This window comes from Gallinula chloropus, assembly GCF_964237585.1.
Source record: "Gallinula chloropus genome assembly, chromosome: 1".
Taxonomy (NCBI): domain Eukaryota; kingdom Metazoa; phylum Chordata; class Aves; order Gruiformes; family Rallidae; genus Gallinula; species Gallinula chloropus.
This window is the reverse complement of record NC_140085.1, coordinates 204,942,849-204,968,589: the sequence shown is the minus strand read 5'-3', so window position 1 is coordinate 204,968,589 and position 25,741 is coordinate 204,942,849. Positions and strand designations below refer to the sequence as shown.

The 25,741-nt window shown below is 39.3% G+C and overlaps 1 protein-coding gene across 1 annotated transcript in view; it reads right to left on the bottom strand.

The window, feature by feature from the left end:
• Positions 1 to 3,041: 3,041 nt before the first annotated feature.
• The window catches only part of AASDHPPT (aminoadipate-semialdehyde dehydrogenase-phosphopantetheinyl transferase), a 36,363-nt gene continuing 13,663 nt past the window's right edge, over positions 3,042 to 25,741 (bottom strand). Inside the window, exons 3-6 of the mRNA XM_084265243.1 lie at positions 15,699 to 15,820; positions 15,025 to 15,183; positions 7,758 to 7,835; positions 3,042 to 3,281 (exon numbers count right to left, since the gene is read on the bottom strand). Of these exons, the coding sequence (XP_084121369.1) occupies positions 3,111 to 3,281; positions 7,758 to 7,835; positions 15,025 to 15,183; positions 15,699 to 15,820 (530 nt within the window). The 3' untranslated portion in view covers positions 3,042 to 3,110. The remainder of the gene's footprint in view (positions 3,282 to 7,757; positions 7,836 to 15,024; positions 15,184 to 15,698; positions 15,821 to 25,741) is intronic.

The following is a 25,741-nucleotide window of genomic DNA, read 5'->3' as shown; positions in this document are numbered from 1 at the left end:
AGAGCAACAATACACATTTTGCATAGGGTTACAGACAGAATGAATTTGCACGATCCCATTTTCAAAGTTACAGATTTTCACACCAAATGGCACCAGGCTCTTGTCATACTGCTGCAAACTGCCTTGAAAAGTTTCACCCCTAAAGTTCCTAATCGACTCTTAACAGTTTTAATGTAAGATACAAAAAGGTTTAAACACAGTATGTCCAAACTCAAGCACATTTATTAACTTCTGACAATCTTTTCACCCAAGACCCAAATTTTAGCTATTTTAAAGATTATTTTTAGGTAGAGACTGCTAAGAGCTACTCCTCAGAAACACTGGGGTGATTAGCTGTCTAGTGCAGTGCATTTGATCTAAGATCTAAATTTGTACTTTCTCAAAAGAGGGAGGTTGGCCAATCCTGTTCCATATGGGAAACAACTACTAGCCATTGCTTGGAAAGGCTCATATGGAACAGAGCTGGTGTGTTTGCAGCTTCTTACCCCTGACAGTGCAGGTAGGTGGTGTGGTCATATCGAGGACATATGCAGAAAATAAAGCAGGCAAAGGAATGGAGCTTCAGAGAAGGAACCTGAAAGGCCAGAGGGCATCTAGACGTAACTGGGAAATAGACAGAAGAGTGATGGCAGACCAGCTAAGGTCAGCTCATCTGCACTGGGAAGCTGGAACTGTGCTGGGCCAGGATTTCTAAAAATGGCAGAGGCATTAAGACTGTGTTCTGAGGGAATGCAAGGAAGCCAATGATACGGGCCTGTGTGGACACAGGGCTCATCTTTTCATATATAAGGCAAAGTGTGATGGTGATATAACAAAAATAAAATCTTAGAGATGAGAGACTGAATTAAGTTAATTTACCTGGACCTGCTAGCAACCCTTGTTTCAATATGTGCCTTTACAGTACACAAATACCCAGAAAAGCACTGATGACTTGAAGATGGATCATTTACGTTCATAAGGAGTCAGAGCATCTTGCTGGCCTTTAAGCAGCACGTTCTCAGCTGGTAATTCCATAACTATGCAGCCGTTCCTTCCCACAGAGGTAAAAACAAGTGTAAAAATCAGGCTGTCTGCACTGACACTAAACAACCTGACTCAAGTGGCTCTTCACAAAGCACTACCATCACCTAACCTTACTGCTACCTAAGGTTAAAAAAGAAAAAAAAAGAGATTAATCTTGGTTTTCAACCAGCCTAGTGTAAATCAGAGACATGGAAAAAATCATAATGTAGGAAATGTAATTTTCTAGATGATTCCTTCTGAATCATCAGAAACTATGCTTTTATTTCAAAGAAAGCTAATCAAAACAAAACTCCTTTTTCTAACCTTTCTCATTAAATATAGTCCTGAAAATTATCATATTCCTGGCAAGCGAGCCAAGTGTAATTTTATAATTTAACAAAATTGGTTTGTTCTCTACTTACATGCAAGTACAATATTATAAAGATTACATTAATACTTTCTAAACTCTTTCCAATGAGAGAAAAACTCTGTTTGGAGACACTGTCACCAGGTAAAATTAACTCATCTCCCTTATGAAGTTAATTCCTTTATTCCCAGAAATCTAGATCTGAAAATTCTCTGTGTATCTCACCCCATATTTGCAGTTCATTTAATTGGCCTGGCAATAAAAAAGATGGCAATGTAAACTGGCTGGTAAAGCTGTCATTGGTGTCCTCAGTGACTGGTAAGAACTGGCATGCAGTGGACAAGTTAACAGCCAGCCAGCCAGCCATGGAGCTCAAAACTCTCCAGCACCTTGTACTCTGAACAGGCCTCTCTATTCTGCAGACTTCCAAAACCTGTGGCAGAACTTTTCTTTCAGCTTGGCAACACTTGTAGTTGTCTCAGCTCTTCAGCACTTTCATGTGCTTGCCCAGCCAGGATTATACACTTCAGGTTGAGCAGAATAAGATGGAGTCAACTGAATCAGAGTAAAAATATCCTGTCCTAGTAAACGACTTCTTGTATTTGTTCCCTCAGCAATGGATATGAGCCAAACAGCAGTTAAACCGTCCTAGAGCCCTTTCTGGCCTCCATGGAGCATCACTTATTTATCACAACTTGTACTTCATTTAAAACAACCCAAAAAACAGCAGTCTGGAACACTTAAAATTTGTATATAAATTATTCTACATTTCTGTTAACTTCAGATTTTAAGTTACTGAACATCTAATTTAACCCCTGTGGAGTCTGGAGAGAAGAGTCGCTGCTTCACTGATTTGCAGTTGTGGAGGAAAAAAGCAAAGCACCAAAAAATTGATTAGCATGCAAGATGAGAGAGTCATTGAAATGGAAACAAAAGTATTAATCAGAACTTGTATAGCTCCAAGACTACCAAGATTCAGACCTTTTCAGCCTGCTATTACACAACTAAAAAGTGTTGTACAAACAATTGCTCCACAGATTAACAACAAAGGGATTTGTATCAATTCTTCTGGCATTATTCATCCATCTAAGAAGGACTCAGGGGTGCTGATCAATGACAAGCTCAGCATGAGCCGGCAGTGTGTGTTAGCAGCTCAAAAAGCCAACCATGTCCTGGGCTGCATCAAGAACAGTGTGGCCAGGAGATCAAGAGAGGTGATTCTGCTCCTCTGTTCTCATGAGACCCCCACCTGGAGTACTGCATCCAGCTCTGGGGTCCCCAGTACAAGAAAGACATAAGGCTGATGGAGGGAGTCCAGAGGAGGCCACGAAGATGAACAGGGGGCTGGAGCACTTCTCCTATGAAGACAGGCTGAGAGAGCTGGGCTTGTTGAGCCTGGAGAAGAGAAGGCTCCAGAAAGACCTATTTGCAGTGTACCAATACTTAAAGGGGTGCTACATGAAAGTGGGAGCGGGACTGTTCATCAGGGAGTGCAGTGATAGGACAAGGGGCAACGGTTTCAAGCTGAAAGAGGGCAGGTTTAGATTAGATGTTAAGAAAAAATTCTTTACTATGAGGGTGGTGGGGCCCTGGCACTGATAAAGAATACAAATTTTTAAAAAAAGTAAACCCCAGACTGTTTAAATAAAGAAAAACATCTTTCATTTACTCATATGCACTTATTCCCAGGCTTTGAATTATGTAAAGTAACAGCGTAAGAACTCTGACAGTCTTCTTTTTCTTATAAGCATTCTTGTCTTGAATGTGAATTCTGTTTCACTGGACTCTCCTGCTTAGAACAAAAATTATCCCAACACGCAGTATCCTCAGGTGTGACTGGAATACCAGATGCAACTAAGTCTTCAAAAGTCAATAATGTAAACTGTGGTTGGTTAGGCTCCATGGAACATACCTAAGGAAAACACATATTAGTATTACATGATATTCCCTGTCTGTTTTAAAGGATACATTGCTTACTGAAGAAAGAAAATATTCCAGTTGAGACCAATGTCAATGTCTCTAATTTAGCCTTGATACAGCATATAGCAAATTGCAGCAGTGATACTATACAATAGCAGAGTTATTTAACAATTAACATCATACAATGTCTCATTTATTGGCTATATTGGATATTCTCACCCCAAATTAGATCCCCTTGGGGTACACAATTTTTCCTCATCAGCCACCAAGTGCAACTAGGTCCCTGAGCAAAACTAGTACCACAAATGGGTTTACCTTTGCCTGAAGCAGGGATAATGCAGATTCTTTTCCTCAACATGTTCTTCAAATGCACTATGGGATTCTATCTCCACCTAGAGTATGTGGAAGCTTCTATTGGGCAGGGCAAACTTGACTCTTAGACCCTCCAGAGTTAACTGGAGTTGAATTGGACAGATTAAAGAGCTGGGCAATCACCAACAGCATGAAGTTTAACAAGGGCAAGTGCCGGATTCTGCACCTGGGAAGGGGCAACCCTGGCTGCACATCCAGACTGGGGGATGAGACACTGGAGGCCAGCTGTGCTGAGAGGGATTTGGGGGTTGTGGTTGACAGCAAGTTAAACATGAGCCACCAGGGTGCCCAGGCACGGCCAGCCAGTCCAGGGAGGGGATTGTCCCACTCTACACTGCGCTGGTGCAGCCTTACCTTGAGTACTGGGTGCAGTTTTGGGCACGACAGTACAAAAGGGACACAGAAGTACTGGAGAGTGTCCAGAGGAGGGAAACGAGGATGGGGAAGGGTCTGGAGGGGAAGTCTTATGAGGAGAGGCTGAAGTCCCTTGGTTTATATAGCCTGGAGAAGAGGATGCTGTGGGGAGACCTCATCGTGGTCTATGGCTTCCTGATCAGGGGGAGCGAAGGGGCAGGTGCCGATCTCCTCTCTCTGCTGAACAGTGATAGAACCTGGGGGAATGGTATGTTCCAGTCCCTTCATTGTATTTTCGGCTCTTTGCAGGACTCTCTCCAGTATGTCCATGTATCTATGATTCTATGACTCCACCACTTTTCTGGGAAGACTGTTCCAATGATTTACAAGCTTTTCAGTGAATAATTTTTCCTAATATCTAATGTAAACCTCCCCTGATGCAACTTGAGGACATTTTGTTTTCTACTATCATTTTTCACTTTGAGAGGAGAGACTGACACCCACCTCACTACAACCTCCTTTCAGGCAGTTGTAGAGAGCAATAATATCTCCTCCAGGCTAAACACCCCAGTTCCCTCAGCTGCTCCTCCTAAGACTTGTGCTCTAGATCCTTCACCAACTCTGTTGTCCATCTTCGGACACACTGCAGCAAGTTACCCCACAGGACTCGTCCAAGTAGGTGCCAAAGTCTGTTCTCCTCAAATCCAGGGTTGTAAACCCTCCTTCATGCCCCCAAGATCCTGAATTCTACCATCTTATGCTCACTGCAGACACGGTTGCCTTTGACCTTCACATCCCAAGCAAGCCTCTCCTTGTTGGAGAGTAGGAGATCCAGCAGAGGACCATTCCTCATTCGGTCCTCTATCATTTGGAACAGGTAGCTGTCATCAATGGACTCCAGGAACCTCCTGGATTGCTTGTATCCTGCTGTGTTGTCCCTCCAGCAGATGCTCGGGTGGTGAAAGTTCCCGATGGTGACCAGGGCTTGTGAACATGAGGCTGCTCATATGCATCTATTAAGGGCCTGATCCATTTGTTCTTTCTCACCAGGTGGCATATAGCAGACACCCCCTATAAAGTCACCTTAACCTGTCTGCTCTTCAATTCTAACGCATAAACTCTCAGCTGGCTCCTCATTCATCCCCAGGCAAAGCTCCATGCACTTCAGCTGCTGTTACACATAAATGGCCACTCCCTCTCTGCATCTTCCCAGTATATCTTTCCTGAAGAGCCTGTACCCCATGATCATAACACTCCAGCCATGGGAGCCATCCCACCATGTCTCCATGATCTAAACCAGACTGCAGCCCTGCAGCTACACACAGATGTTTAACTCATCATGTTTATTCCCTATACTCTGTGCATTAACGTACAGGCACTTTAGAAGCACCCCAGCACACTGAGTTCCTGGAAAGGGTTTAGAGATTTGTCCCTTTAGGCACCTGCTGACATGCAACTGCTGGAGGTGACCCTACCTAGGGTCCATTTTGTTATTTCTTCCTGTCACATCAAGGAATGTAGGTCAATAAATTGGTAAAAGAGCAGAAATGTCTATTCTCTGCTTCAGCATTTGAGCTGTGTTACTGTAAGGAATAAATGGAGAGACAACAGAACGGTTCATGTTTGTTACAACAGCACAGCAAAAGTCAAAGTTGCCCCAAGCAGACTGAAAGCAAAAGTTAATTGAGTGGCCTGTCACTTTATATCCTCACAGAAGTGACAGGGTGTTGAGACATTCCTGTTCATCTGGCATTTTGGAGATGAGGTAAAGATGCAGGAGCTGTGCCTACAGCCATACAAGTGACATCAGAGATGCAAACCAAATACAAACTCAGCCTCAGAGCAGAGTAGATTGTTAACAGACCCAGTCTGAACTTCAGCACATGCTTGTCTGAAGACAAGTGTGGTCTGACTGAATTAATCACAAGTCCTGTGAAACTTAGCAAGTGATAGACAAAAAGATATTTTATAGCTCACACAGGAATTACTAAGAACGATAAGCTCAGCCGTCTTTCAGCGGGACCTGCCTCAGATCACTGTCTAGATCTGGGTAAGAGTGAAGATAAATACCCTTTCTCTTCAAGCATGCAGCAATCACTAGCAGACGTTTTGTTAAGATTCCTGACACTAAAGAATTTAAATTATAGTACTTTAAAGTAATGATTGGTCTTTCCTGGGAACTGTAGGTACTTGCTATCAGGTTGGGAAGGAAGCTCACTGAAAGTACACTTTCTGCAAACAGGACACCATGAATTACTCCTGTGAGAGCAGATTGGGAACAGAAACATCACTGACATCCTGAAGCAACTGCATAATGTCTACACACTCACACTTATGTTTGAAGGAGTCCTGAAAAGGCACAATGCAACAGCACAGAAGTTTCCACTTCCATATTAGGGAGTCTCAGAATGCTCACTTGTGCTATCTAAAATTACCCTTTCTTCAATGAAATGTGCTAATGAAGTTTAGGTCATCACAAATTTAGTCAGTGGACAAGTACGCCTTTGAGACTTCTCTTGGTTCAAAGACTTTTCATCATAACTCTTGATACCATGCCTATTTTTTCTATGATAATTTTAAGGTGTGTGGCAGGGATGATGAAGGTCAATACTTATAAATCCTGGATTTTTGTTGAATACTTAGGTAATTGTCTTTAAAAATAATGCACAACTCTTCACCTCAGACTGACATTTATCAGTATTCCTTTAGGAAGGATGATAGGCAATCCCACTGGGAACTTAAGCATGTCCTGTTAAACAGAATGCATAGATTTTCTTACAGAGCATTTGAACGCTGATTTGCCATACTATATCCTCACAGGTAGTTTATATATCTGTTTTTAATCTAACCAATACAAGTTAAGAGGTTTCCCCATGTTATCCATGAACACAAACTCATACTATATGATAGTGGTGTGCATTACCAATTTTCATCTTTTTATCCATTCATATACTACTTTTTTTCCTAGAGCCTGGCAGAATCTTTGTATCTAAATAACAGAAAATAACTCATTTTCTTGTGAGCCACTAAAACACCAGACAAACCTGGCAATTTGTCACATTTTGCTGATCGTCTGGCTATTTCAGCTCCAACTTGCCAGTCTGCTTCAAATTTGACTTTTATTGCTATTTTCATGATCCTGGTCTTTCTTAAACTACAAAGATAATCCTGAAAAGCTTTTAAGTAGCTTTGTTGCTTCTCTCAACAGAGAGACCACATGGAACGAAGACTAACACTTCTGTTCTTCCCATCTGTTGGTTGTTGTTGCTGCTTGTCTCAAGGGTTATCTGTCATGATGGTGTTTGAGAGATGGATCTGCTCTGGGATACATGCACTGACAGTCCCCCACTAAAATCAACTTGGTGAGGTGCCGTACTAGTTTAGCAGTCCAGATTGGTTCACTGTCTCAATTTCCTTCTGTGAAAACCATGCTTCCCACATAAGTACTAGCAGGCTGTGACAGAAATCTCTTAATTCTCTCTTGAATGAACACACTGAACACTGTAATACATGCATTCCAGATCCAAGATTTTCCGTTGCTGTCCTCTGAAACCATTTCTCCTTCTTAAACCTTTCCTGAAACAAGTTCTGTAGAACTAGAGGTAACAATCTGATTAATACTGTGCTAAGATAAACATTCTCCTTGGCCCTACATATGAAATAACACACTTCTAGCTACAGCATCAGGCTAAACTTATGTTCAATAGTTACCAAGACCTGACAACATTCCATAATTTCTTACAGAAGAAGGTTTCTGTCCAAATCCCTCCTGTTTCCCAAGAGCCACTGCAACATGATGATGGTCATCTAACCGGGTTTCCTAGGAAAGATGAAAAAAGGCAATGTAAAAGCTATTTATTTTTATTCTGTTTCCAGAAAAGACTAGATAAATGTATAGAACATGGTTCAGAATAACAGCAGAACATAAAGTATTTTAAAATAATGATATTCAAAAAGCAATAGCCCTTTTTGGCAGGTTTGTTGCAGAGCTCAAGGATGAAGACACAGAGCTGGTTACAACAGGTTACCATCATCTCACTCGTTTGTAGATATTTACGTTCAGGTTTGTGACCACAGCATTCCTTTACCAGCCCCTTCTAAGTCACAAGCCATCTGCTTTCCAATGAGATGAACCATGGGGAAGTATTTTGAAAAACAACCTAAGTGTAAACTTAAACAAATGGTGCACTGCCTCTTAGCTTCAGACAACATGTAAGATTACAACTTCAAATTTCTTACATGGCAGTGTAAGCAGTGCTCTGCGTGCATCAGTTTACATCAAAAAATGTTTTCTGCAATATAGTTTATTGATTTAGCAGATTTGTTTAAGTGTTTCCCTCTAGAAGGGCTAACATTTAATCCTAAACAATTCACTTCAGAAAAAACCCCCAACAAAACCCTTTTATATAGTTTCTGAATAATGTCTACTCTAGTCAAGTCATAATCCTGTTGAGGGGTGTGTGTGTGTGTTTATATCCCAAAAATATAGGGATGTGGGGGAGGGGTAGTGTTTATAAAGTAGGGAAAATAATGTTTTGTTTCTTTCTCCAAAATTTTCACATAATTTCTGCACAAGCTTCCCACAATGGAAATCAAGGCTAACAAGCTTTTTGTCTAGAAAAATGAGCAGTTTAGATGTCACCACTAATCTGAAAACCAGCAATAGTAGTCTGGATATTCTCCTGGGAGGTATGACTGAACTTACAATTTCCACTTCCTTGGGAAAGAAATACTTTAACTGCACTATAACATAATATAAAGAAAGCATCATGATGTCCTAATTCCCCTGACATGATGTTGGTTGCCTTTTTTCCCCCCTTTTAAACTAAACAAAATGATTTTTTAAAAAATGCTGTGTCCTGGTTTTTGGTTGGGATACAGTTACTTTTCACAAGTTGCTGGGAGGGTCAGGACAGCTGACCCAAACTGGCCAAAAGGGTATTTCATACCATATGATGTCATGCTCAATATATAGGGGGGCTCCCTGGGGAGAAGGGGTTGCTGCTTAGGACAGGTTGGGCATTGCGCTCCAGGCAGTGAGCAGATTGTATTCTGTGTCACCCACTTTGCATATTCTTTTAAATGTATTGTTACTATTTCTCTCTTCCTTTGCTGTCCCAATCCCAATGCACCAGTTTTACCTTTCTTTTCTGACTGTCTTCCCCATCCCATCTTGGGGGAAGAGTGAGCAAGCTGCTACGTCATTGTCAGGTGCTGGTTTGGGCTGAACCATGACAGCTGTCAGTCTGCATTAGGCTTCTCTACAGTTCACCTACTATATAGGATTTAAAAGATTTCAGTTGCAAGGATACCATTTCTGTGATTCCCAAAGAGCCCTGTATGTAAAAAAAGTGCCAAGATACTCAACCCAACTCAGCCAAGACAGCAGATGCACTAGTCATGTGTAGCAGCAGTACAACTGTAAGGTTGGGGGACTTCACTGGCAAAGATGTGGGTATCTTGGCAGATTGGTGATGTTGTGGGAGTACAGCTCTGTTTTTACTTTGATCTCTTCAGAACCAAAATTGTGCATACTTGACAGATTTAGAAGTGAACTTTGTTCCTCTCACCTACTTGAAACCAAGCTCATGTTGTTTTACCTTTCTGTTAAGCACTAGTAAGAAAATGACTATTTCAATTCTGTCTAGATTAGGAGAAATATTTAATGCACATGAAAATCACTTAAAAAGCAGCAGTGTAAGTGGTATTTCCCACAACTGCCAGAGCTGTAGGTGTACTTACTATGAAGTATTTTACTAGGTTTTCCATTCCTTACTAGGGTAGAAGACAAAATAAGTCAAGCACAAAGAATACTATATCGATTTTGATGAAATCTAACCATTTGTACACATCATGCACATTTCTACTATTTCCTACAAACAAAAAGACTATGAGCATTAGATGTTTGGTCCCGTCCTGCTAAACAATTTCTGTAATTCTGGGGTGGCAGTGTTTTGTGTTTCTCTAGGTGGAAACATGACTGCATTTGATTTTACTTCATTTTCCCCCTTCGTTCATTTTTTGCATGTCCAAGAGGTTAAAGACTGATGAGAACAGTCTTTAACCTGAGAAATGCCTGCTTTTAACAGGCAGTGGCTCTTTAGACAACAAGGACCATTCACCTGCAGAGACCCTGCCTAATGCATAACCAAGTTCAAAAGGTTCCAACTCACTTACTTCACATGTCTTCTGTGATCACAAAAAAATTCTCAGCATCTTACAATAAAACATAACAAACTATATCCTTTGTTTTCAGAGAAATGTAAATCCAAACCAACTACAGACGTGGAGAAGTTTTTTCCTATCCCCTGCCAGTAGCCAGCAAAAACCTACAGGTGTAGAGTTAGTGAAACAAACTGAAACCATAAAAAAACAATGAAATCAGCTTGCTTCCCTATTCATCTGGAGATGTTTCTATACCAGCTTATAAAATTAATTCAACTTCTTGAATGGAAATATATGATTAAATAAAAAGAGAGATAACTAGACTGAAATTCCTCTGAAGTGAAGCAGCAGTACTGTATCCAGCTCTGGGGCCACCAAGAAAAGAAGGACATGGAGCTGTTGGAGTAAGTCCAGAGGAGGGCTATGATCAGAGGGCTAAAGCCCCTTCATATGAAGACAGACTATTGTGTTTGTTGGGTCTAGAGAATAGAAGGCTCCAGGGAGATCTTTTTGCAGCCTTCCAGTCCCTGAAGGGGCCTACAGGAAAGCTGAAGAGTGGTTGTTTATCAGGGAGTGTAGTGATAGGACAAGGGGTTAAGGGTTTTAAACTGGAACAGCAGAGATTTAGATTAGATATTAGTTAGAAATTCTTCCCTGTGAGGGTGGTGAGGCCCTGGCACAGGCTGCCCAGAGAAGCTGTGGCTGCCCCCTCCCTGGCAGTGTGTCCCTGCTCTTGGCAGGGGGTTGGAATTAGATGAGCTTTGAGGTGCCTTCCCATCCAAACCAGTCTATGAGTTCCTTTACCTTTGTTTTGTCAAGATTCTTATCGATAAACCAGAAAACATAAAATGCATCAAAATCTGTTTTTCTCTGCCCAGAACCAAAGTGTTACTAGAGCTGTTTAAGCTACAGGCACACTGACACTTATAATGACCTCATTTCAAAGGCTCGGCAGAAGGATGTGTCTGGGATTCAAATCATTCTGGGTTCACTCAACAACAGACAGCTTATGAGGAAACTGTACCTTCCCAGCCAGCAGAACTGATTGCTTTGTGAATCCAGTTGGATTAGCTAGTCTTAGAAGTAAAAGTTTTCACTCCTATTTATTCCTGCCAATACAAGAGGATTAACTTCTCTTTATGAGGGTGAATGACTCCATTACAGTTGCACACCAACACTAATTACTAAATATGTTTCAAATTGACCAAGTAATCTCAGTTTGAAATTCGTATTCTGGAAGTGTTTACATATAGGGAAAACAAGCCAATGTGTGTTGTGAATAAAAGAAATAACTATTTGCATAGCAGCAGTGATGTCAGGTGATTCTTAATCCGCAAGTGAGGTTTAAGATAAATTGGGTGCTTCCTTTATAAACTAGTTGCACCCAATATTGAGGCAGGGACCAAAACTGAAGCGTCTTATGTTTCATTTAAGATTCTTCCTTAACACAAATTCCAGTAAGTGCTATTCAGCCACTCTTCCTAATTAAATGTACAAAATTGGGACAATGAAAGAGTCATGAATACATGTAACATTTTTCAAATCAGTAATTAGAATTTTTTTCCACATATCAGATCTGCTACAGATATATATTGTGAATTTATGCTGATATCTTTAAATTAGAAAACTTGTCATAATTGTTACAGTTCAACTTCTTTCACTTTTATTAAAATTAACTAGTACTTCATTCTGTAAGTGTATTTTCTTCCAAGGAAGTAAATGTAGCATATATAATGTCTTCATAATAATGCTCATTATCATAATGATGACACTATCCTAAATTAACACTGACTCAAATGTTGTATTACCCTTCAGTGGGATAGTAAAATTTTCATTGCTACTAAACAAATTCACCTCTTCTACATGAATAAAGTAGGTGTTACTCACATAGCCAGTGCACATCTGTCACACATAGAAGATGCATCTTAAAACTAATTTTATGTTCTTAAATGAAGTTTTACTCTATTTTTTATCTTACCCCTTCCAAAACAGTTGGAGGGAATCTGAGTAGCAATCTCTATAGAGTACTGTATGAAAACAAGTGCCTAAAGCTAAACCAATCTGTCAAGATCAAACAAGAGGCTGTGAGCTACTGCCTTCTATGCAGGCTCAAAAATATATGACAAGCAGAGGAAGGGAATGACACTTCAGCCAAAAGTAAGCCCTTGGTAAAGAGACAGCAATTGGTCAACTACACAACAAGGTAGTTCATTTGGTATTTACATCAAAATAACAGAAAAAGAATTTTTTTTTAATGTTCACAGAAAATTTTACCTCCCATATGAACAGGGTTTGCTCTTTACGTGAATAGTTACAGGGTGTCTGAAAAACGTCAGCTTTGATTTGCTCTGATTCACTAGTATTTTTCTTGACCTTTTTGTCATAACAAGTACAAGGTGGTAAATCTTTTTCTAGTCTTTATGCTTTTTAGTTGTTTTTTTCATATTACACAGTACTTTCTGAAGGAGATTTCAGAATATTTTCTGTGATTTAAATGAGTAAAATCTCCTTTATTTTTCTCTTTGTTTTTTGGTAAATTAGATTCTCTTTAAAACTGAAATAAAATAATCCAGAGTATGTGATAATTGGAATTTAAATAGCCTGTCTCTCTCTTTGATCATCTCCTACCATAAAATTATAGGGAGATCTGAAAAACAACTGAGATCAGCATTTTTTTTTGTATTTGAAAGAAAAAGTTCACTCAAGGAAACACAGTACAACAGGGAACACCAGGAAAATCATAGAATGAATAGGGTTGGAAGGGGCTTTTAAAGGTCATCTAGTCCAACCCCCATGCAGTAAGCAAGGGAACCTTCAGTAGATCAGGTCACACAGAGCCCAGTCAAGCCTGACCTTGAATATCTCCAGAAATGGGGCCTCCACCACCTCCCTTGGCAACCTGTTCCAGTGATCCACCACCCTCATATTGAAGAACTTTTTCCAAATATCCAACCTAAATGTACAGTTTCCTAGTTGAAAACTGTTACCCCTTGTCCTATGGCTACATGTTACAAACACATTGCTACATGTCTACAAATACTATACCAATAATACGCAGTCTTACAGATGATTCTTAATGACTTCCCTTGGGTGATTCTTCCAGATTTCTCAAAATTACTGTTTTCAGTTAAGAAATTGTTTCAAGAATTTGGCTCAAGGGCAAATAATGTAACCAAAAAAAGTCTTTTGTAAAATTCTAAAATCTTGGGAGAAGGCTAAAAGTAAAGTGATGCTTATTATTTGGCTGGGGATCAGTAACTGAAAGACTAATCAATTTTTTTCAATTTAATTTTAATAAATATTGAAAATTAAATGAAATTATATCCCAACTGAGCTTTTATTTAAATTAAACTTGATCATAAATCCTTTCTTTGAAATACTACATCTGCCTCATTACAAGGCTGTGCTCTTGGGAAGCAGGGGGCCAAGCATGGAAGAGAAGACAATCCTCAGACAAAAATTAAATTAAGCTTCTAACAGGAATTACTAAGTAATAAAGAAAAAAATTAAATAATTGTAAAGCATTTAAGTAATACAGTGAGCTACCTACATCACTACCTTTGGGCTACTTTAGTCAAGCAATCACAGGCATGTCAAAGATTATAGAATCACAGAATACCCTGAGTTGGAAGGTATAGGAAGGTTGGAAGGATCATTGAGTCCAACTCCTGGCTCCACACAGGGCCAACCAAGTCAGAGCATGAGACTGAGGGCATCTTCCAGATGCTTCCTGAACTCAGTCAAGCTCAGTGCTGTGACCACTGCCCTGGGGAGCCTGTGCCAGTGCCCAACTGGAAAAATTAAAAAACAAACAAACAAACAAAAAAATCCACCAAAAAACCCCCAAAAAACCCAACACAAAACACAACGATCACAACTAAAACTAGAAGTTTCAGAAATCAGTTGAACAAGGTAGATGCTTCCTTGGCAATGTTACACTGTTATCATTAATAGAGAAGGTGTTGTATTACAAGATGTGTCACAGTATTTCATAAGACTTTCTTTTGCCATAATTTTGCCATAATTCCAAGAGAGCACTGCTATAGCAGTATGAGGGCTGATAAAAAATAATTTTTGAGATCATTGTATAGAATCATAAAATCATTTAGGTTGGAAAAGACTCTTAAGATCTTCTAGTCCAACCATTCACACTACCAAGTCTAAAACCAAGCCATGTCCTTATCAGTTCTTTCTCTCTGCAAGCTTTAAACAACATTATGTGATAGTGATCATGTTCAAGAAGGAAAACAAACAAAAACCCAAACCACAACACTCAGACAAGCATGAGCCCAAGCTAAGGTTTAATTGAAAGTTTTTTTGCATCTCTCCATTCCCAGGGACAGCAGCCAATCTGCACACTGTAGCTCCAAACCCTCCAAAAAATTTTCTACCAGTATGGACAAGAAACCAAAGGAGCTGAAGACACCTCCGTTTCCAACATTTAACTTTAACTAATGGGGTTAGTTAATCTTTAGTTCCAATCTAGACCAGCTAATGAAGAACTTAGATGCTGTTCAAAAGTTGGGGCTGAATATGCTTCAGTGAACTTCCTGCACAGCCTAGGATGAACTTCATAGGGTGCAAGAAATATACCACAGGAACAGAAAAAATAAAAAGGCATTATAATGAAGGTATTGCAGGGGTGGTTTTGCAATCATCGAAACAATTTTACAATGCTGCAGTTTTCTGTCCAAAGTTTGGTTCATATTATGTGCAATGTGATTATACAGAATAAAGGTGTGAAAATGAAAATAAAAAAAAATCAAATTTGAAATGAAACCATTGGGCATTGGGACTGTTTGTCCCAATCGCATTGAAAAAAAAATAATTTGAATATTTCTTACCTCAAATGTCCAGTCTTCTTTTTCTCCATCCAGAAGCATTTCTGTCTCCTTATACACCTTCCCTATTTCCAGTTGCAATGGGGACACATTAAATTCAATTCTTTGCAGGTTAAAGCCAATTCCAACTCCTACAGCTTTTAAGAAGCTTTCCTTTAAGGCCTAAAAGACAGAATAAATGTATTTTATTCTGAGTTTTCAAACTGTTTCATAGAAACACTGCTTCTGAGCAGACACTGTAGACAAATTGGTCGACATACAATAAATCGAAGATTTATACTACTGCAAATGTGAGGGCAGACTGATGCAATTATCAAGAGAAAAAGTTATTATCATTGTTAATACCTAGCCTAACTTGCTGTGTCATAATGAACACGCAAGTGGAATTACCTAGTGGCACATACAGACATGAACCCTTTACCGTTTTCTGGGTATGTGTTTAAAGCTAGTCATAAATCTTTCTAGAAATGTCAGCTGTATTATGGTTCTCAAAGCTATTCTGACATTAGACAATCACTGAAATATAAACCCATTTAAAATGTTATCTCCACATGAACACGTAACTATAAAAAGTACAGAATTTTACCATAATGAAAATAATAACAAAACATATCAGAAAAGAACATGCAGTTATAGCACTCTAGACTTTAAATAGGAAAAAAAACCCCAAGTATTACCCAGTGTCGATGAAACATATCTAGCTGCATCCACTCACTACTCATAGACTTGATTACACCCCACTCCGTTTCAGTAAACTGTCTCTTCATGATGCGAAAGAAATTTGGAATTGAGCTACTACCTGTAAATTAGAGAGATGTTTACAGAAAATTTAATAGAGTAGTAACAATAGGCAAATTAATGACCTCATATTATTGCTTTAGGAAAAAAAAAACCCTCTGATCTACAATCTGAATTTAGATAACCTCAGCAGTGATGCTGGTGACTATTTAGGACATAGCATAAAAATAAGTCATTCCTATAGCAGAATTACTGCATTAAAAATGTGACACGGAAGTCATGAACATGTTATGTATTTTCAGCATGCTCTGAAATGGTATTTAACCAGCGCTGATTTTATATAAAAAAACTATATTCTGCTAAAACTGATGCAGATAGAGTCTTTGACATCTGACAGCTTGATCCAGTAACATTTTATGAAACAGCATGCTGTTTGTCAGCATTCATCAAGATATTCTGCCTCCCTCCCTTGCATGCTGGGATAAGAAACACTTTTTTCAAGCACATGTAGAAATACAATCTCCCAAATTTATCACACGCATATTAAGTCTTTCGGATTTATTCTGCAAGAAAAAAAGGGGGTAGGGAGATGCCTGCAATCACAGTAAGAAAGATACAGAAGAAAAAATATAACCTTCAAATCCATAGATTAAATTTAAGCCTTCTCTAAAAATAAGCACATCTGTGGTAGCACTGCAGCAGTTCTTCAGGGCCACACCACTTCTCCCCACTAGTCTAAATTAACTTTGCAGAAGGCGCTACAGACTGTGTGCTTGTACTGATTGATCAATGGCATTTCTGTAACACACTGGAAGCTATGGACCTCATTACACACTTGGCTAATCACCCATGGCCTATATCATTAATCACCCATACCATGCAATCTGTCCAATAGGGCTTACATCTGGCTAAACCCACAGTGGCAGAAAACAATCTATTTTCTTTAGTAGGGATAATAAAAATCTGGATAGAGACAATTCCACATATTGAGACAATTTTTTTCATCATTTATGCAATGTTCTTATTAAAAAGAAAATATTAGTTGTATTTAATCCAAAGCATCATCTGTCCTCCCAGTACTACACTACTTTTAAGAACCCATCATTAAATAATTGCTTAACAAAGATGCAGATTCCAACCCTAGCTCTGCCACTGATTCTGTGAGCGACTACGGGCAAGGAACTTCCCTACTCGACACCAGTGTTCCCCATCCTAAACCAGGGCTAAGTATTAAACCTTCTCTATAAAGTGGTTGTCTTCTGCAGATACCCAAGAACTATATAAAAACAGGTATTGGCAGCAGTAATAATTGTTCTGAACGAACTAATGTCACACTAAAGCACACATTCAGGCTTGTGACAATTTGTGACAATTGCACTTTACAATATGATTTGGAAATCTGACATACTGTACACATCACACAAGACATGGCAGTGACATTTCAGAGATGCCCTCAATTTCATTTATACACTAAAGTGAAGAAAACATCTTAAGACAGAAATTTTGTTGACAGTTGAAGTAGTCAACTAAAGGAAGGATCCAGAAAAATCTAAGGATGAGTTTGTATGGAAAGGTTTTGGTAGTAGAAGGGCTACAGGAGTGAACATGGTACAGTAGCCCCTGTACTAAGTAGCCCCTTAAGATTCCCCCACGTTCAACAGAGCCAATGCCAACTGGCTTTGGGATGTACCACAAGTGGCCACTTTTTGCCACCTGAGAAGAAAGTGAGAAGACACACTCCAGGAGCCAGAGGAGAGGTATAGCCCCACAGCCCATGGAAGATGATGGGGAGCAGAGATCCCACATGCAGCCTGTGGAGAGATCCCATGCTGGAGCGGGTGGACACATATGGAAGACACCGTGACCCATGTTGGAGCAAGCCTCTGCCAGCACTTGCAGCTCATGGACGGGGAGAGAGACAGATAGAGAGGTGCACGCCAGAGTAGGTTTGCTGGGGGTCTTGTGACTTCGTGGAGGACCAGGCTGGAGCAGTCTGGGCCTGAGAGACTGAGAGACATTCTATGATATATGACTGCACCCCATAGCAATGACCCATGCCGGGGCAGCTGATGAAGAGCTGGAGCTCCGTGGGAAAAGACTCGCATTGGAGAATTTCATGGAGGACTGTCTCCCATAAGCAGGACCCCACACTGGAGCAGGGGAAGAGTGTGAGGAATGCCTCCCCCCTCCAGGGTAAGAAGGAAACCAACTCATGAGGAACTGACTGAAACCTCCATTTCCGCATCCCTGTGACATCTCGGGGGGGGAAGATGGGAGAGAAACCACGAGTAAAGTTGAGTTTGCACAGAAGGGAGAGGTGGGGGGAGGTGGTTTAAGATCTGGCTTTACTCCTCATTATCCTTACTCTGGTTTCTGTGCGTGCATGTGTGTGTGTAATAAATTAGATGGCTTTTTTATTCCATTTTGAGTCTGGTTTGCCCATGCTGTTCATTGGGGAATGATCTCTCCCTGTCCTTGACTCCTAAGCCTCTCAATATATATTTTCTCCCTTGTCCAGCTGAAAAGGGGAGTGACAGAGCGACTTGGGTGGGCATCTGGCCTTCAGCCAGGGTCAAACCACCACAGTTACTTACCCCCTTTTTGCCTTAGCTTTCTTCAACTCTTCAGTTCCATTCCCCACCATTCCAGCTGTTCCTCATGTCCTCTGAAAAGCTCAGTTTCTCCTGACTGCCTTCCCCTCCCATTTCTTTCTTCAGACAGTGCAGTTGCTTCACTTTGAAGAATGGATCAAATTACAGGAGTCAGGACTATTATTCTCTGCAAATTACTAGCAGTACCACAGCCTGCCTATTCCATTTCTCTGTATTAGCTGGAGTAACAGAGATAGGGTAGTTCACAGAACCATGGAAAAATTTAGGCTGGAAAGGACCTCAGGAGACCATCTGGTCCAATCTTCTATTGAAAACAGAGTCTTATATTAGGTTACTAATGGCCCTGTCAAGCAGAGTCTTTCACCCCTTCTCTGGGCAAGTTATTGCAGTGTTTCACTGTTCTCATGGTAAAGAATTGTTTTCTTTTATCAACAAAGAATTTCTATGGAAGCAACCTAAGCCTGTTGCTTTTTGTCTTGTCCCTGTGCACCTCGGAAAGACAGCTACCTACACCTTCTCTACAGCTGCCTTTCAGAGAGACTGTGATTAGTCTTCCCTCCTCAGGCTCAAAAAACCCAGCTCTACCTAGGTCAAGAAGTCCAACTCTCTGATCACCTTGGTGGCACCTCATTAAACCCTCCTCCGTGTTCTCATCTCTCATTACCTGAGGGATGAGACTAGAAGCAGTAGAAACTTTTCATTCAGATGCTACAGGTTTTTGGTTGGGTTTTTTTGCTTTTACTTTGAGCTAAAAAGCCTCAGACATACTCACCACAACTGACAAAAACTGCCTTTGAAAGAATGGGAACAAGTCCCAAATAGCAATTATTCAGTTGGTTTTAAGTTTGTTTTTAAATTACCTCACATTTGCAAGCTGCTCCAAGAAATAAGCTCACCTTTCAAACACTTGAACTTATCTCTGTGATCATTTTAATTGATTAATAAGTTCTAGTTTACAGAAGAATTGTATTTAATTAAAAACACACCAAAGAGTTTTCATGACAAGTTATTCCAATATGCTTATTTTAGAGATAACAGCTATTTTGGATACAATTTTGGATTGCTCAGGTATAATCTACAGATGATCATTTGAAGCACAGGGTAAGACAGGGTTCCAGTTAATCACCTTACTGTTGGGTCCTTCACTGAACAACTGAGCTCCCTATTCTGATAATAACTTTCTAAAACTTTCCTAAGTCTTTTCCCTCTTCTGTTTACCGCCTATATTTTTCTCTCAGTTTAGGAAAAGGAATAAAGGGTAGATGAGGTACTTAGGGATATGGTTTAGCATAGGATGGGAACGGCTGGACCTTGTGATTCAATGATCTGTATTTATTCAGGAGGAAAATTGGTACATAAATGCTCTATAATTTTTAATGAATGCAAAATTCTGTGGGTTTGTAAGAGCAAATTCTAAGCAAATACTCTTAAAAAAGATCTATGAACTGGAGAAGCATGATAAAAATTCACTGACAGTTAAAACATGGAAAACAGATTCTCTGAAGGAACAAATACTTTTATTTTAATGCATACACATAACAGAAATAGTTCCAAGAATATTTTATATGTTTTCAGTGAACAATTATAAGTCTGGACACTCCCTGAAACGTAAGTAATTGTACTACTGTTTCTTATTTAACTCACAGCAGTTAAAAAAAAAAGGATTCCTTTAAGATATGTCTATGTATGTTGCAGAAAACTATGTATCTGATTTCCCTGCACTTCTCAACATCCATACACTAACAAGCTCCAGAGCAGGCGCCACACAGATGGGTTCACATAGTGCTGAGCCCTTGCTAATATAATCCAGCGCTCCTTTCCCAGTGTTCAGGGTTATTAAAACAAAACAAAAAAAACCCCCCACACTTAAACACTGAGCCAAAACATTAGCTGGGCTTGCAACTATGTGGAAAAATTTCATTGAAATGCTCCAAATTGCATTTTGAATATTCCTTCCTGTAAGTCATATTTACAGCTTCTGAGGAATCAGAATTTAGATTCAGATTCCAATAAATTCAATATACTTAACTTAATCTTGTTCATCTCAGTGGCAAAGCACAATTCCTGTAACACACACCACCTGCACTTCAGGAAAAAAAAATTCTGTATGTAAATCACTTATTTGGTGAGCATCAGGAAATTGCATAATATTTATCTGGTTGGTCAAGCACCTAACTAGGAGGGGGTTCATCACTGAAATGGAATAAATTCAATTTTGTGATTTCAGAAATACATAAGAGATAAGACATCTTTTCATACAAGATTTGAAAAATCAGTGGAGTGTTGGAAGCTGAGCAAAAAGAGGAAGCTTGCTTCTCAGATACCTTAGGATTAATGGGAAAACATACTTATTCCCATCAACTATTAAAACTCTTTGAAAGAACAGCCACTCACCTTTGACTGGTTTCCTCTAAATGAAAAAAAATTGTGGCAGAAGCAAGTCTATGAAAATAATGAATAGGGTTGGGGTTGTAAGTGGGTACACTGGACAAAAGGTTTAAAATAGAGAGAGAAAAATGCTGATTTAGATTCTAAAGGGAATTGAGAAAGTTCATTTTGGAAACTGAAAATGACAGAAACCTGAGCCAATAGCATAAAAGACATTAACATGAAAAGGGGTAGGGATGAGATTTTTTTTTTTAATTAAACATGAAATCAAACTTGCCTGGGTCGAGAGGATTAATGAAAATATGGTCCACTGTGACTGAGAGCTTTCTTGATTCATAATGGAATATATCAACTACTACATCTGTCAAAAATTTAGTATCTTTTTCCACAATTACCTTCATACTTTAAAAATACTATCTTTAGTGTAGAAGTCTAATCATAAAAATGTTATTAATAAGAGGCTTTTTCTTTTCAGATATGCATGTATTTGTTCAGTTATCAATCAAATAACTTCAATAACTAATGGCCTCAAGTTGGAGCACAGGAAGTTCCGCACCAATATGCGAAAGAATTTTTTCACAGTGAGGGTGACAGAGCCCTGGGACAGGCTGCCCAGGGAGGTAGGTGGTGGAGTCTCCTTCTCTGGAGATATTCAAGACCCATCTGGACACCTACCTGTGTGATCTGTCCTAGGGAACCTGCTTTGGCAGGGGGGTTGAACTCGAACTCTGGAGGTCCCTTCCAAACCCTAGAATTCTGTGAGACTGTGAAACTATAAACCTTAAGAAATCCTAAATTAACAGTTACAGTTTTTGAATGTGGAAATTCCTGGCAATGTAAACTTCAAAACCAGTTTCAATGCTTTACGTAGATACTACTTAAGGTTCTTATGCCAAGGTTCTAATTTCCTAACTTACAGTTGATATACTGTTCAAAAATTACATAGATTATTTTCAAGAGAAACTGGGGAACAAACTTCAGTATTTCTTGGTACCGTCCACTTCTCTCTTACTTGAAAATACATTTTCATTTGTAGATGTTTTTACAGTTCACTCATTTTCTCACCTTTACACTAGCCACTGCTCATTCACTCTTTCTGCAGTTGCTCGTAATCGTTAAAATCTGTAAGTATTTCTCTAGCCTACTGTAAAGTCCACACTTGAAAAAAAATTGTTACAGAGCTGGGCAACCTTAAAATATGGGAAGCAGGTTTTGATTTTACATTGAATTATCTTCCTGAAAAGCAACAAATTCAACCTGAAAACTCTTAAGTTTAACCAAAACATACTCACTTCATAATGTCCAACTAACTGACAAATTGTCTGACTGCCTAACAAATACAAACCTGGATGCTCATTTGCATGAGAAAAAAACTGACTGGACGACTTGGTTATTCAATGTCCTTGCTTTACAAGTCTTTCTTCCCTAGAACATGTAAAGCTGCTCCTCCTTCCCATAACACTCACTGACTTGCTTCTCAGGGAATAGTAGCTAATAGAGGAAAGGTATCCAACAAATCTCTGGCCTGTTCCTCCAGTTGGTGTCTGAATTAATTTGATATCACAAGAGAAGCTGGAGGTTTTACTCTTGAGATCAAGATATATTTCCATTGATTTTTATTTAATCTACAGACACTTAAGCCTCACACCCCTATTACATCATAATCATACAATCACAGAATGGTTAGGGTTGGAAGGGACCTTAAAGATCATCAAGTTCCAACCCCCCTACCATGGGCAGGGACACCTCTCACTCAACCAGGCTGCTCAAGTCCCCATCCAACTGGGCCCTGAAAATCTCCAGGGAGGGGGCAGCCACCATCTCCTTGGGCAGCCTAAATAATGCAGGATTTGAAAACAGAGTTCTTTACAGGGGCTGGGGCTGATCACCCAGGGGCAGAGATGTGACCCATGGGTCCCCCTCTAGCCATTAAAAGCACCCAGGGAAGAGGAGGCTGACACTGTGACGTCACCATGCATGTACAGAGACACAGCTCTGCTCTGAGCATAAGTCCTGGGCTGTGTTTTGACTAGCAGTGTGCCTGCTGTCCAAGTCTGTAGGACATGTGAACAGGGTACCCAGACAGAAGATGAAATGGAAAATTAACACAGCTGTGAAGGCAATCAGTGTCTTACCTATGTACACCTATCATTCCCTGCTAATAACTTTAAAGCACATTGGATCCTTCAAAAAACAAACAAACCAACCCACCGCTCAAAATCTGTCTTCTGTCATTTAAAACCAAATAAAATCTAATGCAAAAGTTTCTTCACTAAGTTAAAAATACACAAATTTCAGGAAAAGTGGGAAGTGGCAGTAAGTGCTAGAGGACAGTAGTACATATGAAACTCAGAAAGTGAACACACTATATACAGATAAGCATGTGCACACATGTGTGTGCATTGTGGATTTTTTTGCACAAGCTATTCCATTGGAATATGTATTTCCATCTTCTCCACTGCAATGACAACTGGGTTTGGCTTTGGGTTTTTTTGAAAGCCTATGCCAAAAATCTGCTTTGCATTTTCCTTGTGCAACAGCAAAACCTCAGACCAGATAGAAAACATGGGGATTTAAAAGATGTATAAGATAATATACTATATTCCCTAGTCCTATCTGAAGAAATGCCTGAGAAATAACAGACAGATACAGGATAACTTGCCCACATTTTTCTACCTGATAAAAAAGCCAAGCAAGATGCATTTGTAGGAAAAGACAATCAGAATTAAGATCCATGTAAATTATGATGCTATTAATAGTGAAGATTACTATCCATAGGGCTAACAGAAATCTTCACACTGGTTATTTTGTTTACATTATTACAAACATCAGCTCAATCATAAATCAGCTTCAGTAATACAATGTAAAATTAAAGGTAGTAATAGTAACTGTCCTACTGTACCTGAAGTTATCGAACACATGACATCTCAAAAACAGTGGTAAGAGTAGATGACCAACCTACCTCTCTCTATTTTTTACCAGCTTTACAATCTTCAAATTTCTTTGGTGAGACACAAACTAACTCGCTTATATTGTGTTCTATATCCAAAATTATGGAAATCGAGAACTAAAAGCTACCACTGCCAGCTCACTGATCAACTAATCCCAAACCAACAAAAAAACCCAAACCCCAGAATGCTAACAGACTCCTAACTGCCTTGAACTGCATGAAAGGAACAGGTCGGTGATCAAGAACTAATATCTGATCAATACTCAGCAATCTCCTTTCAGATGGCAAATGGGCCTAGTGACAGTGTGAAACAAACTACCTAGAAAAATGAGCTATTTAAGTATGACCAGATCAATCTACTTAAGGTAAAACACAGGCTAGCTACAAATCCTGCAAGCTAACGAACTGTATAGGATGAGTAAGTTTTGAGTCCTGGACTCTTGGGATGACAATCCTTTTTGTGTAGCATGCAAGCCATATATGAGCACGTTTTACTATCTCTAACGGAAAACAAAGACAACTAATACATAGAAAAGATTTCTTCTGCAACAGAGGCCCGAATCCTAATTGTTTATTAATACCAAGTAACCCTTGTACAGATGTGTAGGAACTGACAACACAGGAGATATAATTAGCTAGATGAATGACTAACTTAGAAGAACCAGAGGGAAAAATAACAATGCATGTTTTTTAAATCTATTACCTCACACAGTTTTAGTGTGAATTGGAAATTGGATTTGCATTCCATGATCTCTCCACTTCCTGCCAGTAACCCTCAATTCTCCCAGTGATCTTAAACAACTACACTTGTCATGTAACTACTAATGATATGTTTTATCTTGGAGTACCTCACAGAAGCAGCATTGACTTTGAAATGTCAGAAAATTTGAGGTTGCCTCCTTTGAACACTAAGCATTTCTCAGATTGTAAAAATGGAGGAGTCATAAAAAGGCTGCCATAATTTGATAATGCTTGATATTTTCTCCACAGTTCGGATTGTTAAGTCACTGCAATATTAGAGGAACTGCTAACGTTTCAATTGCGTTACTATGATTTGGTATAACGGTGGTGATGAATATTTTAGTCAACATTACATAAAAGAAGGTACAGTATCATTATGGATTAGCTAGCTCTAGCTACAAAATAGCACTCAAGAAACAACAATTTTCATGCAGGTATGGCTCAAATTAAAAAAATCAATAAAAACATGCAACAGCTAACAGAAGTCACAACCATTTACAGGATATGACAGATCTGACCCATTTACAGGCAGGTAGTATATGGTCTGTGGCAGACACATGCTTTTTGTCATTTGTTCCTAAAATACAAAAAGTTCCAGATACTCCTGAATTTGGTTTGGACTTCAGCATACTTTTACATGTTCCTTCTATACAAAACATTCAACTGTAATATATACTTGGCATTGAAGAGCTTACTGACATAATCATACCTGAGTGCAAGGACACAAGTTTAGCTTGCTTCTGAGTAAAGAAAGTAAAGATTTAAAATAGATGGGCTCTCAGTCACTGAGATGATACAGAAAACCCCAATTCTTCTAATGAAATATGCTTCCTTATAACTAAACAGTAATAGTAAAAAAGATAATGAGCAGTTACAAGAAATTCTTTGTCTAGGTCAACAGTTACACCTTTTACTCACTTAACATCTTTCTAAGAGATTGCATGACCACAGCAAGCAGAGCTCTACATAGCCACATTATTTCAACAAAAAGGTAAATTACCCCATGAAAATGGCATTTTAATCAGTTTCCCATTATAGAATATAAGCAATCATTTCATTTTGTCAGAACAGCAGGAACTCTACTTCCTTTCAACACTCATGAGGTTAGGATGCATCACACTAAAAATAAACACAAACCCCCAAGATCTAAATAAACATTAAAGTACAGTTTCTTTTTATAAAGCCATTATGCTCACAAGTTGTGAGGAGACACCCACAGATGTAAAAAAAAAAAAAGGCACAAAAGTCAAACATGCTCAGATCTCTTTAAGAGACATTTGAGAACATAACA